Source organism: Onychomys torridus, chromosome 10 (genome assembly GCF_903995425.1).
Source record: "Onychomys torridus chromosome 10, mOncTor1.1, whole genome shotgun sequence".
NCBI classification, from domain to species: domain Eukaryota; kingdom Metazoa; phylum Chordata; class Mammalia; order Rodentia; family Cricetidae; genus Onychomys; species Onychomys torridus.
In genome coordinates this window covers 28,966,502-28,990,529 of record NC_050452.1, presented here as the reverse complement: position 1 = coordinate 28,990,529, position 24,028 = coordinate 28,966,502, and the positions used below count along the sequence as shown (strand labels likewise).

Sequence of the window (24,028 nt, the reverse complement as noted above, 5' to 3'; positions counted from 1 at the left end):
CAGTCTTCTAACAGCAAAGGACTGTGATGTGACAATATCTTCTATGTGAGACATAGAAGAAGCCATCTAGGAAAGACACAAGAATCAGTTTGGAGTACAAAGCTTCTTCAAATACAAAGACAGACTGAAGCATAATGTACTGTACAATGAAGAGTTTTATTAGCAAGAGACTCTCCTTATTTTAAGATAACTAGAGCCAGGCATGGCATACATCTTCAATCCTAGAATGCAGAAGGATCACATGTTCAAGGCCAGTATGGGCTACAAAACAAAACTGTGTCTGAAATAAACAAACCAAGAAACAAACAAACAAACAAAAAAAGAGACAGCCAAGAGGTGGTGGTGCAGGCCTTTAATCTCAGCACTCTGAAGGCAAAGACAAGACAGATCTCTACGAGTTCAAGTTCAAGGCCAGCCGGGTGCACAGAGTGAATTCCAGAACAGTCAGAGCTGTTACACAGAGAAACTCTCTCAAAAAAAACAAAATAATAATAATAATAATAATAATAATAACAATAAAAGGGAGGTAATACACACAGAACATCGAGGAAACATAAGAAAGGAGTGACCACATTGGAAGGACAAAGAAATCTATTTTACACCACACATAAAAATTAACTCCTGATATACAACCAACTTCAATGGGAAAAGCAAATCAATATCTCATTTATGCAAAAGAATCAGGAAATGTCTCATGACCTCAGGTTGATTAAAAATTCATCAAAAAAGAAAGAGAAGCACTTACCATAATGGAAAAGTATGGTACACTGGACCTCATCAAAATGAGGAGTTGCTCATTAAAAAGCACCATTTTGTGAGGGACAAGATAGGCCAAGATGGGAGGAGGTACGTTCACAGCAGCACTTAACTGTAAATACTTAATAGCCCAAACATACAACTAAGATGAGAAAAACATAGCATATTCACACAAAACAGACTGACTACATGGGTAAATATTAAACCAACAACACTAAACAAAGAGCTGCGGCACACATGTACAAGTGAGGCTGTATGATTCTATTCGTGGGATACTCAAAACTGAGTAGCAGTGGAGTGAAATTCAGTGGTTAAGTGTGCAATGAATTTTCTCTTCAAGGCCAAGTTTAGTTCCTGTCACAACTACTCTCTCCACAAAGAAAACCCAACGAGAGTGTTTAAAGCACACGCCTGTGTGCTGAGACCACAGAGCAGCGCAGGGGGAACACTATGGGCAGAGGCCTCAGCTGGAGGACGGCTGCCACCAGCCCTAGTTTCTGACTGACAATGGTGGCCAAGTTTTACGCAGTTTGCATGCACACGGCACTCATGCGGAGGTCAGCGGCAACTTGTGGAAGTCGTCCTCTCCTCCCATCACATGGGTCCCAGAGGTCAAACTCAGAGTGCTTGTCAGACTTGGCAGCAAGCACCTCCACTCGCTATCTCACTAGCCCACAATTTTCTTTTGGTTTGGTTTGGGTTTTTTGAGACAGGGCCTCCCTCACTATATAGCTCCAGCTGTCCTGGAACTCACCATGTAGATTAGGCTGATCCTCCTGTGTCTGCCTCCCGAGCACTGGGATTAAATGTGTGGGTCACCAAGCCTGGCCTGCCCATAATTTTCTAATAAAAAAGGACAAAGCTTCTAAAGCATGAAACTGGTAAGTAGGAAAAATATGTAACTTTAAAAACAAAAGTACAAAGTATGAAAACTACTGTATGTTTAACAAAATATGGATTATAACTCTAACTATGCATTTATCAATTATTTCCTGAGAACTTGCCATGAGCCTGTAACTGGTTTTGGTGACTAAATAACAAACAGTTCTCACTGACCTTGATGGCATCAGTGGAAAGGAGTTGGCTCCGCCCCCTTGCTTGAGGTGGGAGGCACCAGTGGGCTGCACTGACCAGCTCAGCTACCACCCAGACCTACAGGTGGGCCTTGGGTTGGCCCACCCTAACATCTACCCCACCTAGAACCTGCTGATCCTGTGGAATCCTGCAGGATCTCCATGGCTCTGGCCCCAGAGGAGTTTCAGTGCAGATCCAACCATGTGTACCAGAAACCAGGTCTTGAACCAGACCAGTGACTCACTGCAATGAACATTTGCTAGTAAAGCTAATTGGACAAATGGGTATTCTATGTGACACATCACTCCCAATGCCACCAGCACAAATGAAGAGGTGATGGAGAGGCGGGAAAGATGGAGAAGCAAAGAGGATTTTTCGGGGTTTTTTTTCTTGTTTTTGTTTGTTTGCTTGCTTTACTTTTTGTTTTAATTTTCTTTGGGGGGGGTGCTGCAGGGATGAGTGGAGGATATGGGGGAACTGGGAGGTGAACAGAATTGGAGTGCATGATGTGAAATTCCCCAAGAATCAATAAAGTAATTATATCATTTAAAAAGAAAAAAAAAAAAAAAAGCCAGTTCTCACTCTTTCTAGTGCAGGAATCACATGCAAAGAGCCAACATAAAGTCATACTGACAAAATGAGAAAGGGACAGGAGCTGCACATCACCTCCTCAGTCCTCACAATTATCCTCACTTAAGTATGAAAAGATGAGCTTAGAGAGAAAGGATCTGTCAGCAGAGCCGAAAATCAAACCCAGGGCTGATAAGGGAAAGGCAGTAGCTAATGTGCAACTAAACACACACACACCAAGGCTTTATTTCAACATACAAATGCCATTTGACTAGAGAGCCAAGGCCTAGTACTTGCCCACCCATAGTCTATATCATAGAAAAGGACCACTATAACCAGGGCCTTTCCTGCTAATGAGTTAATTGCAACAGAAGGTACTAGTATATGTAATGCAAAGATTACCCTGTTCATAAGTATGCACAATCACAATGCGTCAAGTGAAAATCTGCAATATACTTTTTTGTTTTGTTTTGTTTTTTGTTTTTTGTTTTTCAGAGACAGGGTTTCTCTGTGTAGCTTTGTGCCTGTAGATCTTGCTCTGTAGACCAGGCTGGTCTTGAACTCACAAAGATCCACCTGTCTCTGCCTCCCAAGTGCTGGGATTAAAGGCGTGCACCACCACCTCGCGGCTGAAAATCTGTAATATACTTTTAAAAAGCAACATCAAAAAGAAGAGTTACAGAAGTGGCTGATGGTAACAACAGAACATTGTGTTTTATTATCATAGACTGTATACTTGAAATGGTTATGTTTTATATGATGTTATTTTACCACAAGGGGGACATTAGAAACACATACACACACACACACACACACACACACACACACACACACACACAGAGTAAATCACCAAAGGTCTGACATTACAGAAAATGCTGCCTAAGTAGAATCATACAATATGTAGGCATTAGGAACCAGCTTGTTCAATGGCCCACAATCCCCACTATTCATCTGAGCTGCTGCAGGTATCAGCAGCTACATTCCTTCTTGTTGCTAAGTAGCTTAACTGTCTGCTGAGGACTTCTAAACTGATTTCAGGTTGGGGCACTGCCCCTAGAGCTGCTGATCATTTGTATACAGATGTTTATGTGACTCTATAAGTTTTAATTTCTCCAGGATTAATGCCCAGGAGTGCAATTGATGGGTTGTGTATTAAATGTGTGTTATTTTACAAAATGTAAAGAATGTATGGGGGGGGGGGGGAACCTTATGGAACTCACTACTTTGATAACTATTTTAAAAGTATAGGTTTGTATTTTTTTAAAGGAGTTTCAAGACAGGTACATGCATGAGTGGACAATGTGTCCTCCAGAAAACATAAATTATTAAATGAAATTTCTCAATGCTAAGCATGGGATACCTTCTTATAAGTTATTGGTCAAGGAGACACCAGAAGCACACACTCCCAAACAACACAGGTTATTTCCATTGCTCTTGATTGCCCAATGTAACTAGATGGTAAGACCTATTGCTGAAGATATAACACACTTCGGTGGCATACAGGACACAGAGAAATAAAGATAGAACTGACCTGAAAACTTCCTGTTGGCTGGCTAGTTTTCATAATGCCAGAAGGTGTTATGCATGCCACTGGGAGAAAAAGAACATCCATGGCCTTACTAAGCACTGGACCCTGAATGCTACAATATAGGCAACGGAGGCAAAATGTGACTATGGCGCAATAGTGGTAGAAAGGATACAAGGATAACCAACTGTTGTGCAATAATACTTTAAGGGGTGTTATTTTTGTTTATGCTGCATTTGTTTAACCCTGAAGCTGTGTTACTGGGCCTGTCTAAAACACCTGACAGTCTAATAAAGAACTAAACGATCAATAGCAAGGCAGGATAAAGGATAGGTGTTGCTGATAGGCAGAGAGAATATATAGAAGGAGAAATCTGGGAGGAAAAAAGTAGCCAGAGAAAGAGGAGTACTTCAGGAGCCACCCAGCTACATGGCAAGCCACAGAGTAAGAGTAAGATTTATAGAAGTAAGAGAACTGGAAAAGCTCACAGGCAAAAGGTAGACGGGATAAGTTAAGGAAAGCTGGTAAGAAACAAGCCAAGCTAAGGTCGAGCATTCATAAGTAAGAAAAAGCCTCAGTGTGTTTATTTGGGACCTGGGTGGTGAGTCCCCCCAAAAGAGCAGGAACAAACAACAACCAACTGCTTTCTGACTAGATTTAAAGCCTGCTCCACAAAAGATATAACTAGTCCAAAGCCCATCATGACTCAGAGGAAAGAGGTTAGAGGCCCTAAAAGGGGACCTTACTATTGTTTTGCTAAACAGACATGCTGTCAGACTGCCTTCTAAATATTTATGTTTATGCCCATAGACTAGTACTACTGTCTACGTTGGCCAAAGAAGCCTCTGTCTGCAGTGGGCAGCAATTCAGAGACTCAGTGTACTGAGAAGTGACTGCTGAATGGTCAGTCTAATGTGACATCTAATTCCACCCCATCCCTAAATTCAGGGAAGAGGAGGAGTTCTATGAAACACTGTCTTCCAGACATGACATGGCTGCTGCCCTGAGGAACTCACTGCAGTTATGGTTATCTACACAAGAGCCAGGCATGGTGGTGCACATCTTTAATCCCAGCACTGGGAGGCAGAAGCAAATGGATCTCTGCGATTTTGAGGCCAGCCTGGTCTACAAGAGCTAGTTCTAGGACAGCCAGGGCTACAAAGAGAAAGCCTGTCTCAAAAGAGAGAGACAGAGACAGAGACAGAGACAGAGAGAGAATAAAACATACTCTTTAAAAAAAAAAGTCAACAAATGTCTCAAAACTTGACTTGAAAATATACAAAATCCCAATTTTATGTACTTATTCTCTTACCATCTATGGGTGCTTTCATGCTACAATGGCAGAGCTAACTAGCTGTGATGACAACATTACGGCCACAGAGCCTGAATTATTTACTATCTGGCCACAAAAGCTTGCCAATATTGATGGACTAGAATAAGATTGATATGTAGAGTCAATCTCACATGGCTTCTTTGTAGAAACTGACAGAATGAGCCTACAATTCATACAGAAATGCAAGGGACCCAAAATAACTAAAGCAATAATGAGAAAGACAAGGTTGGGGGACATAGTTCATAATCTGAGATCATGATACAAACTAGTAATCAAGACTGTACAGTACTGGCATAGAACAGACACACAGATCAATGAAATAGAAATAAGGAAATCTACACATAGAAAGGTAATTAATTTTCAACAAAGATGTCCACACAACTCAATGAGAAAAGAACATTCTTTTTAACCAAAGTGCTGGATTCCACATGCAAAAGAAGAGTCAGGCCTCTACCTTAACAGACCTCTCTCTCTACCTTAACCACAAACTCAAAATGGGTCAGACTTGCATGCCAGCACTACGTCTCTACAGTTCTTAGATGAGCATGAGTAAATCTTTGTCATTTCAGATAATGCAGTGGTTTCTTAAATATTAAACATACTGCAACTAAAGACAAAACAGACAAATTGGACTTTATCAAAATTGAAAACTTTTATACGCTGAAGAACACTATCAAGAAATAAGTCAGCCAGGCAGTGGTGGCACGCGCGTTTAATTCCAGCACCTGGGAAGCAGAGACAGGTGGATCTCTGTGAGTTCGAGGCCAGCTGGGCTACAGAGTGAGTTCCAGGACAGCCAGGGCTACACAGAGAAACATACACACACACACACACACACACACACACACACACACAAAAGGAAGAAAGGAAGAGAGGGAGGGAGGGAGGGAGGGAGGGAGAAAGAGAGAGAGAGAGAGAGAGAGAGAGAGAAGGAGAAGAAAGTGAATCTGGGAGCTGAGCTGGGTAGCTATTCAGTGAGTGAGAGTACTGGCTTTACAAGCCTAAATCCTGAGTTTAAATCTTCAGCATGCACATAAAATTAGGTGTGGCTATGCATGCCTGTAACATCACTGTGATGAGCAGGGACAGGCAGATCCCCGGTGTTTTGGCCAGCCAGCTTAATACAAATCAGGAGCTTTAGGTTCAGTCAAAGACATGAAGCGCAATAGAGGAAGACACTCAATATCCTCTTTTGGTCTCTACATACCCCACACACATATATACACTTCACACCATTCAACAAACCACACACACACACACACACACACACACACACACTCTCTCTCTCTCTCTCTCTCTCTCTCTCTCTCTCTCTCTCTCACGGGGCATATCTATAGTATGACAGTACTTGGGAAGCTGTGTCAAGAGAACCACAGTAAGAGTTTTGAGGGCAACTTGGGCTACATAGTATACCAGCTCAGCCAGAGGTACATAGCAAACTCCTGTCTCAAAAATTAAACAAAAAGAGGAATTGAAAAGGCAATCCACAGAAAGGGTTTACAAATTATATCTGATAAGGGAATTGTATCCAGAAAATGAGAAATTGATATGAATCAACAAGACGCACAACCAAAAAAGTGTGCAAGAATGAAGACTGGGCCTTGGAGTCTGGGTTCCTGATCTTACTGCTGAACTTCCTAGACTTGGTTTGTCTTATGATAAACTCTTGCCTTTGCCTGTTTAAGCTTCTGTAGCCACATTTTCTATTTGGAGCTATGCAGTAACTGATGACACCAATGTGGCTTCCCTCTACCCTTTGCCCTTCCCCCACCACAACTCTTACCCAGCGAAAGATGGCATCACTGGTCCCCACTCAGGAAAGCGTTGGACAAGTTCTCCTGCAGGGACACTCCTCTTCCATACACCCTCCTAGCAGATTCCTGACTCTTTAGATGTTTATTCCAAAAGAGCCTTCAACTAGACCTGACCTAAACATCCTGTCTAAAACAGGACTTTAAGTCCCGACCTTCCCTCATCCCGTCCCGACTTCACTGTACCTCATCACTCAGTAACACACTACTGTCTATGTCCTTCCCTAGAATTTTAGCTTCATGAGGACGTAACTTTGCTCCCTACTAAAATCTGCAGCTAAAATAACGCTAGGCACACAGGAGATGATCAGCAAATATTGATGAATGAACGACTACAATCAGGAAAAATGAGATAGGACTCTCAAGGGTGAATATCAACTGCTTACAGCCTATCAGCCCCACCACTGCCAGTCCGGAGAGCTCCTGCCACCCATACACTGAGCAGAGAACGAGCTCTCAGCTCTTTCAACAGAAGCCCACGCATGGCTGTGACACCAGCTCTCTGTAATACAATGAGAGCCATAAAAATAGAACAGATTCATTCTAAAATTGTTTTGGCTGGTCTCAATTTGGAAAAAGGACTTTTAACTGAAGCAAGTGGACAAAAATGCCAAAATCAAGGCTGCCAAGCAGTGAGTTTGTTACTTATTATTCACGAATACCTGTTTTTCCAACAGCAAAGTACACAGAAATATGAGATATACGCTTTTATTTAAAAATAACTACAAGACTAATGCAACTGATTTTGGGAAATGTTCCAGTTAGTTCTTGATGTACAGTGTAGTAACAGGTTTTAAAACTTTTAAAAGCTTTTGTTCCAAACTACTTTTGTCTGTAAATAATTTAAAAATCTGCCCTAACATATGGCCAGATTTTATCTAGAAGAACACATGAATAGTAACAGTGCTTGCTCCTAGGGACAGAGTTACGTACTAAGGAGGTAGATGCTTTTATTACTTAACCTTTCCTAACTTTGGAACTGTACCATGTTAATGAATTACTTATGCAAAAACAGATTGAATTTGTGTTTGAAACAGATGCAGAGCAATCACCCCACCCCATCCTGACCCTCATTTACAGAAAATATGGGGAATATGTGAACTTCCACAATTCCTAACACCCAGAGAGACAGAGTCATGGTAAGAATTTAATAATTAGAAATTACTTATACAGCTAGGCATGGTGGCACATGCCTTTAATCACAGCACTGAGGAGACAGAGGCAGGAGGATGGATCTCTGTGAGTTCCAGGCCAGCCAGTTACATAGTGAGACTCTGTCTCAAAGGCAAAAAAAAAAATGACTTATCTAGAGATAAGAATTTTTCTACTCAAACACACCTTCACTTTATAGAAGAAAATTTATTCCTATATTTTATCCTATCAAATAAGCCAACATTTCTCCCCAAATCTTCATTTTTGTAGACTCTCAGGGCAGCAAAAGGATTCTATCAGAAACACAAAAACAGAAAAATTACCAAAAATAGGCTGGGAATAGAGCTCACTGGTAAAGCACTTGCCTAGCATGTGTGAGGCCTTAAGCTAAATTCCCACCACCAGAACAATTTTTTTTTCCTAAATGAGTATTAAAATGAGATTCTTTAGTAGGTTGATTCCTGAAAGTTCTCCTTATTAATTATACAAATCCACATTAGAAATAAAATGCCCAGAGTTGAAAGGCCTGAACTGCAAGAAAGCACAGGGCTGAACACTCAGCAAGCATGGACTTCCAGGAAATGTCTTCAGCTTCTCTTTTTTTAGACTATTGTTATTCATTGTCTCTCTTCTGTTTCAAATATTCTCTCCAGTCACACGCAGCAAGCTTCCAAAGTATGACGACGACGTCCAGCAAAGAATTAAACAGGAATTTTTACTGGAGCACTTGAGATATCCACAGAGTCTACGAGTGACCCATGTTTTAAAACACTGACTGTAACACTGGTAAAATTCATTCCCTGGTGTAAACTGTACATCACCAACGTGTCCATTTTATTTCCAGCAGAAAATAGACAGGTAATAAATATCAGTTGACTCTTCCATATATATACACACACACACATAATTTTTATTAATAATCACACCTAAGTAACTCACCATGTACTTGACAACCACAACTCATCCAATAACCTGCAGACCAACAGGAGCATACAGAAGCAGACCTCTCCGGTGATGCTTAAAACCTCGTTACTACACTGTAACACAAACTAAACGAAACGCCAGGAGAACACGAAGCGCCTCAAGTCACAGGCTGCTTCAAGTGTCACTTGGAAAAAAATATCCCATTGGATGCGTTCACACTCCCCCGCCCTCAGCACTCCCGCCGAGACCTCCTAAAAGCATTATGTCATCCACCATCCGCACATCTCTCGCGCTGTCCTGCGCTCCCGGCTCCGAGGCCTAAGGAAGCAACCCGAGAGGTCTCGCCCTCTCCAAGTTCTCTTGGAGTCATGTGCGCCACAGCCCCAGTTTCTCCCGAGACAGAAACAAGTTCGCTCCCTAACTTCACAAGCTGGGAAGGGCGAAAACACTAGGGCCGAGACACCCCTCGGCGAGTCCCCCGCAGGCCTGTCCAGGCTCTGCCTCCTCTGGGGAAGGCCAAAGACCCCACAAGGCGAAGGTCCGGGCCAGGAAGAGGGCCTGACCTCCGTGAGGCACCGCGACCCCCTCTCTGGGCAGGGGATTGCGTTGGCTGTCTCCAGCACGCACGCAGGCCAGGGGAGCGGGCCCCGGGCGGGAGCTGCGGCGCCAGGACTCACGGTCGGTGCAGCGGCTCCTCCGCGGGACCGGGCAGCGGCGGTGGCGGCGGCGGCTGCCCCTGAGGCGGCGGCTGTGGGGGCTGAGGCGGCGGCGGTGGTGGTGGAGGCTGCTGCTGCTGCTGTTGCTGCTGCTGGAACGACTTGAGCGACTCGAAAGCCTTCATCAGCTTTTCCAGGGTTGCCATGACGGCCTCCTGCCCGGCGGGACAAACCCCGAAGACTTGGAGCCTACTCGCACTCCGCGGCGCCACTTAGCAGCGGGGCAATGAATGGGGTTGTGCGCGGCGGGCAGAAGCGGAACCAAAGGGCCCAGCCATCTTGGGCCCGTCCCGGCAACCCCCGCGGAGCCTGCGTCCTGTGACGTCATGCCGGCGGAGGCGAGGCCACGCTGGATTCGCAAAATTGACAAGCCGAAGCGACGTCTTTCCCAAAGGCTGGATGTTAGTATGCCCTGCCTCGGCCAACTTGCTAAGACTCTCCGCCCCTCCGGTATGGCCCCGCCCCTCCCCGACAAACCAAGCCCCTGAGTGGAGGGGGCGGGGCGAGAGAGAGAGAGTGATGAGGTGGGCGGGGCGCACTACTGGATGAGGGGCGGAGCCGAGCCAAGAGCTGGTTTGAAGGGTGTCGCGGACCACTGGCTGGGAAGGAGTACGCCATCGAAAAAAAGGGGCGAGAAGGTGGTCATAGGAGTTGGCGACGCGGCAGGGTTTGGGAAGACCTGGAAGGAAGGCGAAGAGGTTGGAAAGGGGAAAAGCAGCGAAGAAATTTCCCTGCAGAAGGCCACCCTACATCGGAATGTCGGTGGTGGAGCTCTGAACCAGAAACCCAGAGAGGCTTTCCTGGTCCACAAGTCGGCTGGTGGCCTGAGATACAGTACGGAGCACAGCATGCTGGGGGCTTCCTGAAATGAGAAGGGAACCAGAGTGACCCTTATGCAGAACCAAAGAACCCTTGTGATCCGTGGCCCTCTGAAGCGCTGGTCAGCTCAGATGTAAAAGCATCTACAAAAAGAAGCATCACAGAGAGTGTGCTGTAGAAGAGGGTTCCAAGCAGGCAGCAGTGGTTGCAGCTCAAAGAGAGGCTGGGGTATTAGTGCAGCTTTGATCAGACACTCCACAATGAGCCCTGGACCATGGACACTGCTCTGGCCATCAGCCAGGACCTACAAGGGGCTTCATTGCCACCAGGGCTGAGGGCCTTGTCTCCAGAACCTTCACCTCCCACAAGTGAGCAATTAAGCAGGAAACTGAGAATAGTGTGGATACATCCAGCTCCTACAGCCTGTCCAGCAAAGTGTTGGCTTCAGAGAGAGCTGTCTGGAGGTGATGCATTCATTAAAGAACCCATTTAAGCCCCTCAGGCTACCCCTATGATTCAAGAGCCCTATTCCAAGGCCATAAGACACTTCTCCATCTTCTCAAAATGGTCAGGTTTTGAGAAGAGAACTTCTCACAGAACAAGGCAAAGATAATGGGATGTCACACTGTTAGGTTACAAATGTAACTTTAGTCCTGCTGACTATCTACCATCTCCTCAACTTATATTTTTTTTTAATTTTTAAATTAGACTTCTTTTTATTTTATGTGTGCATGTTTTGCCTGCCTGAATGTGATGTACCATGTGCATGTTTGATGCCTGAGGAGGTCAAAGAGGGCATCAGATCCCCTGGAACTGGAGTTATAGGTGATTGTGAGCCACCATGTGGGTGCTGGGAATTGAACCTGGGTCCTCTGCAATAGTAACAAGTGCTCTTAACCATTGAACCATCTCTCCAGCCCTGCTTACACACATTGAAAAAGAACAATTGGCAAGACTGACATAAAGAACTTCCCATGGCCAACAGTCAGGACTGACATTGGTGGTCCATCAGCCCACAAAGAAGTGGACTCTGCCGACACCACTAAAGATCTAAGGTGATTATTTTGAAGCCAAGCTTTCAGATAAGAGGGAACTGGTACCTGATTGCCCATTGTGTGAGAAGCAGGTAGCAGAGGACCTACATAATCTGGAACCAGAAACTGGATAGTCATAAATATGTATTGCTAGGCCACTGTACTCTGGTAGTTTGTTGGGCAGCAAAGGATAGGTATATTGTTTGGCTTGCACTGCTGGAGCAGGGTACCATCGTCTGGGAGCTATCAATAGATGTTTATATTCTCATAGTCCTGCAAACTAAAGATCCAAAATCAAGGTGTTGACAGAGCAGCTTCCACTTCAGGCCTCACACCACCATCCCTCTGTGTCTGTGTCCTAATTTTTTATGAAAACATAAGCAATTGGATTAAGATCTAATAGCCTTACTTTATCTCAATACCTCTTTAAAGACTCTTTCCAGGACTTCGTGGTGCATGCTTGTAATCCCAGTAGTAGAGAGGTTGAAGCTGGAGTATTTCAAGTTCAAGGACAGCCTTGGCTACATAGTGAGTTCCAAGCCAGACTGGCTGCATATCAAAACCCATCAGAAGAGGGAAGAGGTTACCATCTGTTCTCCAAACACAGATCCATTCTGATATTCTGAGGGGTTAGTGCTTCAATATATAAATTATGAGATGATACAATTCCATACATAAAAAATAAGTAATACAGTTGCATTCTAACAGTTACTCTGACCTTATTCAGAAATGACCTTTTCTAAAGTATGGGCAACTTGCCATTTAGCTAAGATACCACAGTTCCTGTCTCTCCATAGCTAACTAGAACCATGTGACTAAAATCCTGACCAGTGAGAAAAAAGCAGAAGCAGTGTTACTTCTAGGAAGTCTTCTGCAAAGGAGAGGGAACACCCACATTCTTCTGGATGCTTGTAATGAGACTGTGTTGCTGAGCAGTAGAGCAGTCATTTGGGGTCAGTGTGAAACTCACATTCTGAGATGGTGAAGCTGGAAGGAGTTGGGTGGGTGACCGGAGCTATCATTCTAGCTGCCTGCCTGTTTCTGGATTTACATCACTGTGACAGAGCAGTACATTTCCATTTTGTCTAAGCTACAATCACTGTGAGTTATACTACTAAATTTTGTGACCAGTTCTGGGGAATCTATGTGTCACTGAGACACCATAAGGTCTAGCCATTCCTGGAAAAATGATGAGAAAGCCTTGGAAAAAGGACTGTCAGGCCATATGTGGGATAAATGCCACTAATCCCAGCCCTAGAGAGGTAGAGGCAGGCAGATCTCTAAATTTGAGGCCAGGCTAGTCTACAAAGTGAGTTCTAGGACACCCTGGACTATATAGAAAGACACTGTCTAAAAAAAAAATTAACCATTACATAAAACATATTTCAAGAGTAGCATGTTTCCATAATGTATACACTAAAGAAATAAATCTTTTCAAACAATGATCATTCCTTTTCAAAAATAGTTTTTTTTTTAAGTTCGCAGAAAAGTTTGGCATACTTCAAAACATAATAACTCAGAATTTCACACAATAGAGAAATTGGCCCAGTATCTACAAAGCCTTAAAAATGGGCATAGTGCCCCAATAATAGACACACGGATCCAGGATTGGTCCTAGGAGAGCAACCAGTAATGATCATTTACTACATCAACATTAAGAAAAGTTTCAAGAGCAGAGAGATGACTTAAATAAATCCTGGTGCAGGCAGAGTAAAGAGCCAGGTTGTGGCTGGGCCTCTTTTGTCCTCTTGAGTGTTGTCAGCTCACTCCTTTCTTCTTTGCGCACTTGGTAAATTAGTCTCTGTTACTGCAATGAAAATTCTATCAAATCTCTTCCTTTGGTTCTTTGATCAGTTTTCACCTTAAATTTTAACATTATTTGCCTGAGAAAGAGCTCTAATAATATGTAGGGCAAATTTACTTTTTAATCACTGTGATAAATTATCTGAGAAAACACCTTCAGAAAGAAAAAATCCTCAGAGTTTCAGTAGTTTCAGTACATGGCCACTTGGCTCCACTGCTTCTGAGTCTGCACATGTAACACAGAAAATCACATTCAAGAATGTGACTGGACAGGTGACTTACCTCCTGACAGAAAGAGGGACCTGAAACAAGGTATGCCCTCCAAAGATGTACCCTCAGTGACCTATTTCCTCCAACTAGTTCCCATGTTCTCATGGCCCATTCAGCTATGAACTCAGCAATGGTTTTTGTTTTGGTTTTTGTTTTTGTTTTTTTGGATGAGAGGCCCTGGAAGCAACTCAGAGATGGCTTCACAGGGAATTCATGGAAGAACATTCCCAAATGTTGTATCTGTCCAGCCTCACCTTCTCCTTACACTGTGAGAGATCTAGAAAAGCCTGTGTGGAGATCACCAAGTAGCCCCTTGATCTCAAGGGGGCCAAGAGTATATAGTGTTTGTTCCAACTGGAGTATCACCTCAGTCTTCTTCATTGAATACCTTACCATAACACTGAGTCACATTGGGATTGAACTGAAGTGTAGAACACCAAGTTGGTGTTAGAGAATGGGCTGGCATGGGAGAACCCTACACATCTAGTGTCAGAAGTGAGACACTGATAGTGTCATGGGCACAGAAGGAAAGCAGTTTGTTTTTCTAGTCTCATGAGTGGCTCTTCTGTTTTCTTGGTTCAAGATCACTCACTTCCATACATATAAACAAGCAGAGTTAAGTAACTGGTCTCTCAGCAAAGGGTTGTATCTGCTAGTTTCTGAAAAACACTTCCCTTCACCTCTAAGTCAGAGGCTACCTCATTCCTTTGTTGTCTCTTTGTCCTCCAAGTGGTGCTTTTTTGAGAAACCCTCAAAAAAAAAAAAAGTAGCGACCATGCCATTTCAATTCCTAGAAGTCCTTATAGTCCTTACCTTGCCTTAGCTGTGCCTTCCATCCAGTAGTGACAAGGAAATATTCTGCATGTCCAGCCAGTGCAGGAATGTGATGAATTCTAATTTTATGTTGCTCCAGTGTCCATTATAAATATGTTACACTGGAAGCAATGCTCAGTCACTGTGATGGTTAAACACCATTGTTGACTAGACAGCAATTAGATCACCATGGAAACCAACCTCTGGACATGACTGTGAGGGACTTTCTAAGTTAGATGAACTGAGGAAGAAAGACCCACTCTAAGTATGGGCAGGAACATTCAACGGGCTATGCGTGGTCCCAGACTAAATAAAAAGAACAAAGCAAGCTAGCAACATAATTTCAGCACTTTCTTCTTTGTGACAGTGGATGCAGCAGCTGCTTCTTTCCTTGCCATGGTAGACTTGAAACTGTAAGTCAGAATAAATCCTTTTTCTCTGATATGACTCAGAGTTAGGTTAAGGTATTAAATAAAGAACACTAAGGCAATAGTGCAGTTGTGCTGAACACTAAACACACTGGAGCCCCTTTAGACCAAGGGGCCACTCATGAGCTCCACACAGGCCTTTGTGACCCTTCTCTCCAAATGCAGGGGAAGGGAAGGCTTGGCAACCTTAAGTTGCTATTGTCAACTATTTTGACAAAGCAATGGTATAAGTACTACTACAGAACATTGGTACTAAGAGTCGAGTGTTGCAATGATAAAGATGACTACATGCTTGGGCTTCTGGAGGAATATGGAAGAGTTTAGAACATTGGAGGAAAAAAAACTTGAATACTGTAAGCAGAGCTTTCAGATGGAAGCCTAGAAAACAAGAATGATGAAAGAGGGAGTTGGGAAAAAAATCATAAGAAGCATAAGCATCTTAGTCCAGATTCCCAGCACTCAATCCAAAAGTTAGGTGCTGAAGGCTGGAGAGGTGCTTGAATAGTTAAAAGCATGTATTGTTTTGTAGAGGCCCTGGTTTGACTCATAGCACCCACACGATAGCTTACAATCATCTAGTTCCAGGGGATCCAACACCTTCGGTCTTCTGAGAGGACTGTGCACACAAGGCACCAGGTGTTAGACTTTGGAGTACAGAGTAAAAGAGACAGAAGGCAGAAAGAGACTAGTCTGACCTCAACAGAGGAGACTTTATTTCCGTGGGAAAGGGTAGTCTTTGAGGAGGAAAGAATCAACACTTATAAGTTGTCTCCTGACCTCTACAAGCATGCTGTGGCACATACATGGCTACATACATACAAAATAAACAAAAATAATCTTTGAAAAGCAACTCAAGGGACAAAGAAATGTATCTCAAGGGACAAAGAGTTTGTTCTGGCTCACAGTTCAAGGGTACACTTCTCTTACAGCAGGAACATGAAGCAACTGATCACCTAGCTCTAGAATCAAGAAGCAGAGCACACGAATGCATGTGGCTGCCCAGCTCCTTTTCTCCACTAATCTAGTCCAGGATCTAGCCAGGGAATGGTGCCACTCACAATGGGTGGGTTTTCCTACTAAATTAATACAAGAAAGACAGTCCCCCATAGGCATGTCCAGAATGCCATTTCTCAGGTAATTAGATTCTGTCAAAATGATAACATAAACCACACCTCACTATGTTGGAGATGTGAGCTAAGGAAACTTCAGGCATAGAGTGGAGCCAGATCAAAAGGGAGACTGTGTGTGCTGTAGACAGCATAGCAGGAGGGCCAGAAGCTCAGATGATCTCATTCCAGGTCATAGATCCTACCACTGTAGGATTTGGGACTGTCCTATTGGGTTTTTGTTCTCGCTTTAGTCCACCCCTTCCTTGCTATGTCCTCAACCCTCCCTTTTGGAACAGCAGTGTTTACTCTGTGCCATTGTAGTTTGTTATTTCTGCCTCAGGGACCAGCCTCTAAGGTAGCACTCACGGCTCAAAGGGAAAATCCACAGCATTAACATGTGCTGGACCTTTTCTATCTGAGAGGGTTAGGAAAAAGACACTTACGCCTTCTCTTGATCATTCCCTTCTTTATTCATCAGCCTCTTCTGACGGACTGACTGGGGTGAACTCTGCTGGCTTGGGTTTGGCTGGCTTCCATTGGGAAGAGCCATACAAAGGCATATTTATAGATTATTACATAAAATATTTCTTCACGGGCTGGAGAGATGGCTCAGCCATTAAAGGCTAGGCTCACAACCAAAATATAAAAATATATCTTCACACCAAAGTCCCTTAATTTACATGTCTTATTGAAGGGGAGCATAACAGGCCTCCATGACTCTAGTTATTAAGCATTGTGTGCAATAAACAATACAAGAGCCTCAGGTGTGTCTGAAGTATCTTGTAATCAAGGACATGGGATGGCCTCAAGGCCCCCTCAGCAAAACAATCATTGTTTTCCACAAGGATTCTTTAAGGTAAAGGTACTTCTAAAAACTATCTGTTCATTCTAATCTCAATCCCATACAGTGATTTCACTAAATTCCTACAGAGTACAGGTAACATGTTTTTCATCTCTCTTACATAATTAAATAAAGTAATTCCCAATATCCCATATACATTGACGTCTAGGTAACTTATTGCAGATCAACAAAGCATGAGCAGTTAGAAAGCATCTTTTCACAGACAACTCCCTTGCTGGCAGGGCATATACTGGACTACCAACAAAGAATTCTACTGTCTATCTTGAACGTTAATATTATAAGGAATCATAAAGGAATCACAAACCTAAACTTTTATAAATAAAAGACAATCAGTCAACTGTACTTTAGATCCTCAGGGTGTATACCCACCTATATCACTAGTTTCTTATGTCGAGATTGAGGGCTGGGATGGGCAGGGAATTAATCATCATCTTTGATCAACAACTCACCTTAAAATAACAGTTGGGCTGCTTTGTTTCTTAACCTCAGCTATGTGTTCTTATGATCATTAGGTTGTTCTCTGAGGTTTTCTTTATTTTAAAGTTATTGTCAAAACATCTGATCTAAAGGCCAGGCGGTAGTAGCGCACACCTTTAATCACACAGCACTCAGGAGGCAGAGGCAGGAGTTCAAGGCCAGCCTGGTCTACAGAGTGACAGCCAGAGCTACACAGAGACACCCTGTCCCAGAAAAAAAAATCTAACCTGAAGTTATTACAAAGCTTGTTTCAGTGAAATGATGCATACCAAAATCTGTGACTGTATCCTTTTAGCATTAAGAGAGTTAGGACCAGTTTGGCTTCCAGAGAATTCAATTGTTCTCCTTTAATCATTAAGCTGAGCTGTTATCTAAAGCAGCTTCTAAAGTGAAACTCAAAGGTCTTGGCTGAAAAAACATATCTTTGTATATACTTTTATTCATCAAGGCTCTGTATAAGCTAACGTTATTATTATCAATTAGATGGAACAGCTTAGGGAGGAAGTCATCTTCGTAATAATTTGCAGGTAAAAAGATCCATTAGAACTGGATGTTTCCAATGAAATAAACACATTACCTTACAGGCAGTGGGTAATTTCCCCACACCCAATTCAACCATGCCAGATATCAGAGAGAGAGACAGCAACAGCAAGCAAGCAAAGACATAGCAGGAGCAAAATACATTCTGGGGCTCTCAGTCTCAGGGGGGCCTTATCTACCCAAGAACCAACCACCAGGGGGTTGCCTCCTGGTGGGCTAATACCCTGAACCTCAATCATCACCTACTGCCCCCTAAAACACACATAGCTACCAGCAGATTGTCTCACATTTATTTGGTGGTGGAGGGGTGTGTGTGTGTCATGTACATGTGGAAGTGAGGACAACTTTTGGGAGTCAGTTCTTTCCTTCCACCAAGTAGATCCCAGGGATCAAATTCATGTCATCAGGGGCTGGAGAGATGGCTCAGAGGTTAAGAGGACTGGCTGTTCTTCCAAAGGTCCTGAGTTCAATTCCCAGCATCCACATTGTGGCTCACAACCACCTGTAGTAAGATCTGATGCCCTTTTCTGGCATAAAAGTGTACATGCAGATAGAGAACTCATAAATAAATCTAAAAAAAAAAAATGTCATCAGCTTGGGAGCAATTATCTTGCCTGTCTGCGTGCGTGCGTGCGTGCGTGCGTGCGTGCGTGCGTGTGTGTGTGTGTGTGTGTGTTTCAATATTTACTATTAGTTTTTAAAATGTAGTGGTGGGAAGGAAGATGTATTTATATGGGGGTATGTACACTTGAGTGCAAGTGTCTGCAAGGTCCAAAGGGTCCAGAAGAAGGTGTCAGATTCCCTGGAACTGGAATTACAGACAGTTGTGGGCCACTCAAAGTTGATGCTGGCAACAGAATTCATGTCCTCTGCAAGAGCACCACATGTTCTTAATCACTGAGTTATCTCTCTAGTGCCCTACCTTTTCAAACATTTTTTTTTTTTGTAGAGTTGAGGATCGAACCCAGGGCCTTGGGCTTGCTAGGCAAGCGCTCTACCACTGAGCTAAATAATCAACCCTCAAACATATTTTTATTGAGTGCATTTTAAAATTATACACTGGCTCATGGTTAAGTGATTCCCTTGAGTATCAGAAGAGACTTGAAACTTTTGAACAGTGTTACAACTTTTTTTTTTTTTTTTTCCCAGACAAGGTTTATCTGTCTTGGCTGTCCTGAAACTCACTTTGTAGACCAGGCTGGCCTCAAACTCAGAGATCTGCCTTGCTTCTGCCTCCTGATTGCTGGAATTGAAAGTGTGCACCACTATCAATAGTTTTACAACTATTAACTAGTGTGATTTTTGGTTGTCAACTTCTGGAACTAAAAACCAAGAGGATGGATATACCTATGAGGGATTTTTTTCTGAATTTAATTATTTGAAGTGGGAAGACCCACTTTTAATCCAGATCTTTTGAAGTGGGAAGATCCAATTTAATCTGGGCCCCACCTGCTCACAGCCTATATAAAGGACATGGAAGAAAGAAGCTTGCTGTCTTTGCCTGCTCGTTCTCAGTGGAGTCCATTTCCTCAATGGCATTAGAGCCTACCTCTGTAATATTCCAGGATATACTGAAGAACAGCTAAGACATCCAGCCTAGTGGACTGAACAACTACTGAATTTTTGAACCTTCAATTGGTAGGTAGCCATTGTTGACTAGCTGGACCACAGTCTACAAGCCATTCTAATAATATGTACATATGTAATAATGTATATATACATTCTATCAGTTCTGTTCCTCTAGAGAACCCTAATACAACAAGAGGGACTTTTGAAATTGAAAAGGATGCATTTTGCATGAGATGGCCATAAGATCATGAAGCCAAGGGCAGGATGTTGTTGTTTGAATGTGTAATGCTCCCTCAACCACATGCTCAATTTTTAACACTTGGTTCCTAGCTGGTAGTGCTGTTTGGAAAGGTTGTGAAGCCCTTTGGAGGTGGAGACTTGCTGGAGGAGTGAGTCAATGGGGGCAGGCAGGCCTTGAGGTGTTATAGATTAGTCCATTTCCTGTATATTCTATGCTTCTTTTTGTTTGTGTGTTTGTTTGTTTGTTTGAGACAGGGTTTCTCTGTGTAGCTTTACGCCTTTCCTGGAACTCACTTTGTAGACCAGGCTGGCCTCGAACTCACAGAGATCCACCTGCCTCTGCCTCCCGAGTGCTGGGATTAAAGGCGTGAGCCACCATCACCCAGCCTCATTCTATGCTTCTTGCTGGTACAATGTGATCAGATGCCTCTGTGACAGCTATATATACTCTGCCTTACTGGCCCTGGAGACCTCATGCCACACATGAACAGTACAGCTACACCATAGTGACCACTTCTCTATTACAGGGTAGACTCCTGTTTGTTTTTGACCCCCCAATTGAAGTTCCCCATAGAAAACCTATTTAGATAATGCACTAGGCCCAAGGAAGCTCTTGGTCTATAGTTTCCTTGATTTCTCTTCAATCTCTCTCTCTCTCTCTCTCTCTCTCTCTCTCTCTCTCTCTCTCTCTCTCTCTCTCTCTCTGTGTGTGTGTGTGTGTGTGTGTGTGAAGGGGCCAGTACCACAGGATGCTTTTGAGCAATAAAGCCTTTATCTCTACCTTGTGTGTCTTCATCACCATGATCTCAGGATACAAGCGTTGTTCCCAGCACCTGTGGGTGCACTACACAAGGATAGAGGTTATCATCTGTCCCCTTTGTTACCAGTATGGCTTTTGATGGTTGTACACAGACCCAGACTCAGTTATTGTCATTACACTAGAAACAAGCACCCTCGGGCAATTTTTTTTTTTTTTTTTTTTTTTTTTTTTTTTTTTTTTTTTTGCATTCAAGGTGTACTCTGCTTATCTGAAGCTAACCATCTTGACCAGTGCTCTGTTGTTTCCAACTCCTAGGCTATGTTGGTTGGCTTGCTCTCCCCAAGGCAAGAGACACTTTTGTTAACCCAATGTTGTGGTTTGACTATCAAATGTTCTTCACAGGCTTATGTGTTTGAGCACTTGGTCCTGAAATGGTGGTGTTTAAGACTGCTGAAACACTAGGAAGTAGAGCCTTGTTGGAGGAGGTGGTTCACTGCATGTGGGCCCTAGCCCCACTTACTGTTCACACTCTGCATTCCAGCTAGGGATGCAATCAATGTCAGCTTGCTGCTCTTGCTGCCATGACTTCTCTACCGTGATAGACTATTTCCCCTGGAACTATAAATGAAAATGAACCCTTCCCTTCCTTAAGTTACTCTGTCAAGTATTTTGTCACAGGAATGAGACAAGGAACTAGAAGGTAGTTATAAATTTACCAGCTAAGGCCATATGATCACTTATAGAAACAAGGATTGCAATTACAATGAGTGTTTTTGTATTTTGTCAAGAATGTCTGTGCATATATTAATATACATATTAAGCAGATATTTGTATTTTTGTAGCATGAATCTTAAAGGTACTTATTAATAAAAACAAACTCAGGCCCTGGTACTGGGGTGAATGCTGGAGATCAGAGAGACAGAACAAGCCACAGCTACCTCACCTCGCCAGATCCTCAGTGATCCTGTTTCCTCAGACTGGAAGCTTCTGAGTCCTCATCCACATGAATCTCAGCTGAACTGCTGCTCCAAAGCCTGAATGCTTAACCAGCCAAATGCTTCTAGTTTCTGGTCCTTACCCTTATAAACCTTTCTGTTTTCTACCATCACTCCCTGGGATTAAAGGCTTGCTTTCTGGGATTAAAGGCATGTGTCACCGTGCCTGGCTGTTTCCAGTGTGGCCTTGAACTCACAGAGATCCAAAGGGATTTCTGTCTCTGAAATGCTAGGATTAAAGTTCTGAGTGCCACCATTTTCTAGCCTCTTGGACTGGTGTATGGCTATGGATCGCTGCATCTGGTTCCATCTGTATCTAGTGGCTGTTTGTTCTCTGACCCCAGATAAATTTATTAGGATGCACAATATTTTGGGGGAACACAATACCACATATTTTCTTTCCTATTTTTTTTACAATGTAATGTCAGTTAATATCAGTAGTCATGTTATGAATCTATATTACCATACTTAAGTTATGGGATACTAAAAGACTAAGTATTCCTCAAGGGACTTTACCATCTATTCTGGAGGAAGGATAATGCATTTGCAATTATACATGCAACAATTTCATCATGTTAAGTGGAATTATGACCCTGTTAATATCTTCATTTGGAAATTAAGCTTGTCATAAAGAAACGTGGTTGGCTGTTAAGTTGACAAAGATGGACTTTATAATGGTTAATATTTGTTGTCAACTTGATTGGGTCTAGGATCAACTAAAAAACTCATCTTTGGGAGGGTCTGTGAGGGTATTTCCTGAAAGGATTCACTGAAGATGGGAGACTCTCCCCTAGAGTAGGCAGCACAGATATAAAGGGGTCTGAAGGAAAAGTGGGGCTGCTTTTCAAAGGCTGCCTGAATTTGCCTTATTGCTGTCATTCTTCATTGGCATCCAAAAGCAGCTTCTTCAACATTCTAACATGGACTGAAGATTAGCAATTCTTCAGGAGTCCTCCAAGCCTTCAGTGCCAAATTGAGATTATTAAGGCTTCTAGACTCAAGGACTGAGCAGCTATCAGGTTTCAGCCTATACTATGCAAGCCAATCTGATCTAGCCCCTTTATAATGTATAGTCATTCCATGAGTTCTGTTCTTCTAGATAACCCTGATTAAAACTCCCTATTCTGCATCCCACTACAAGTGAAAATACAGAAGTAAAACCCTCCTCAGTGACAAATCACCACACTTCATAGTAGCTTATGTACTTGGACCATGAGTGTCACAAAAACCCTAAGAGTCCCAATGAGTGGCCCTTCCCCATGGCCAACACAGTGGCCATATTCATCAATAAGGTCTCCATCAAGTATAACATTCCCTTCAGTAAGTAGGCTATATTTCTTGAGCCCAGTTATTTCCATATTAGAAGATCAAGATCAGAAGTGTTCTTTCATGTTTAAGAGCATAACTTAAAACTCTACTTGGTCTTCAGATATAAGTCAAGAAGCAAAAATGCATGATTTCCAAAGCACTCATCATGATCCAAGTGGCAGGGGGAAACAAAAATGTGATCCATTTGACTTTTGACAACAGCAGAAGCTCAAAGAACCATATTCAGCTCAGTAAGGAACAATCCAAGTGGATAATGGAGCAGGAAACTGGTTGGAACTAGATTTGAGTCAGAGCATAAGAGACCTCAATGAACTATAGGGAAAACTTTTTCACTTTTTATGTGATGTAGCACAGGCCCAGAAAGTTGATGTGTAGCTTCAGATAACATTTAACTAAATGCTGGGCCTAGAATCTACCCAAGACCTCCAGTGATGAGTAAATACCAAAGCAGGCAGGGGAGTTTTGTTTTGTTGGGATTTTTGTTTGTTTGTTTGTTTGTTTGGTTGGTTTGGTTTGGTTTTGGTTTTTTCGAGACAGGGTTTCTCTGTGTAGCTTTGTGCCTTTCCTGGAACTCACTTGGTAGCCTAGGCTGGCCTCGAACTCACAGAGATCCACCTGGCTCTGCCTCCCAAGTCCTGGATTAAAGGCGTGAGCCACCACCGCCCAGCTTTTTACTCATTTTACATACCAATCAAAGATCCCCCTCTTCCCTTCTCCCTCCCCTCCAGCAGCCCCTCCCAACCCATGCCCCATTTCCTCCTACAAGAAGGTAAGGCCCCCATGGGGAGGTACATTTAGTAGAGGCAGGTCCAAACCCCTCCCCCTGCCTCAAGGCTGTGCAAGGTGTCCCACCATAGGTAGTGGGCTCCAAAAAGCCTGCTCATGTACCAGGTATGGATTCTGATCCTACTGCCAGGAAGCCCCTTAAGCAGATCAAACTACGCAACTGTCTTGATATGCAGAGGGCCTAGTCCAGTCCCATGGAGACTCCTCAGCTGTTGGTCTAAATTTCATGAGTTCCCACTAGCTTGGTTTGATTATCTCTGTAGGTTTCCCCATCATGATCTTGATGCCCTTGCTCATAGAATTCCTCTTCTCTCTCTTCAACTGAACTTCTGG

At 43.1% G+C, this 24,028-nt stretch overlaps 1 protein-coding gene across 1 annotated transcript in view; it reads right to left on the bottom strand.

Moving 5' to 3' along the window:
• The window catches only part of Htt (huntingtin), a 140,844-nt gene extending 130,652 nt beyond the window's left edge, over positions 1-10,192 (bottom strand). Inside the window, exon 1 of the mRNA XM_036201098.1 lies at positions 9,823-10,192. Within this exon, the coding sequence (XP_036056991.1) occupies positions 9,823-10,007 (185 nt within the window). The 5' untranslated portion in view covers positions 10,008-10,192. The remainder of the gene's footprint in view (positions 1-9,822) is intronic.
• Between the last annotated feature and the right edge of the window lie 13,836 nt (positions 10,193-24,028).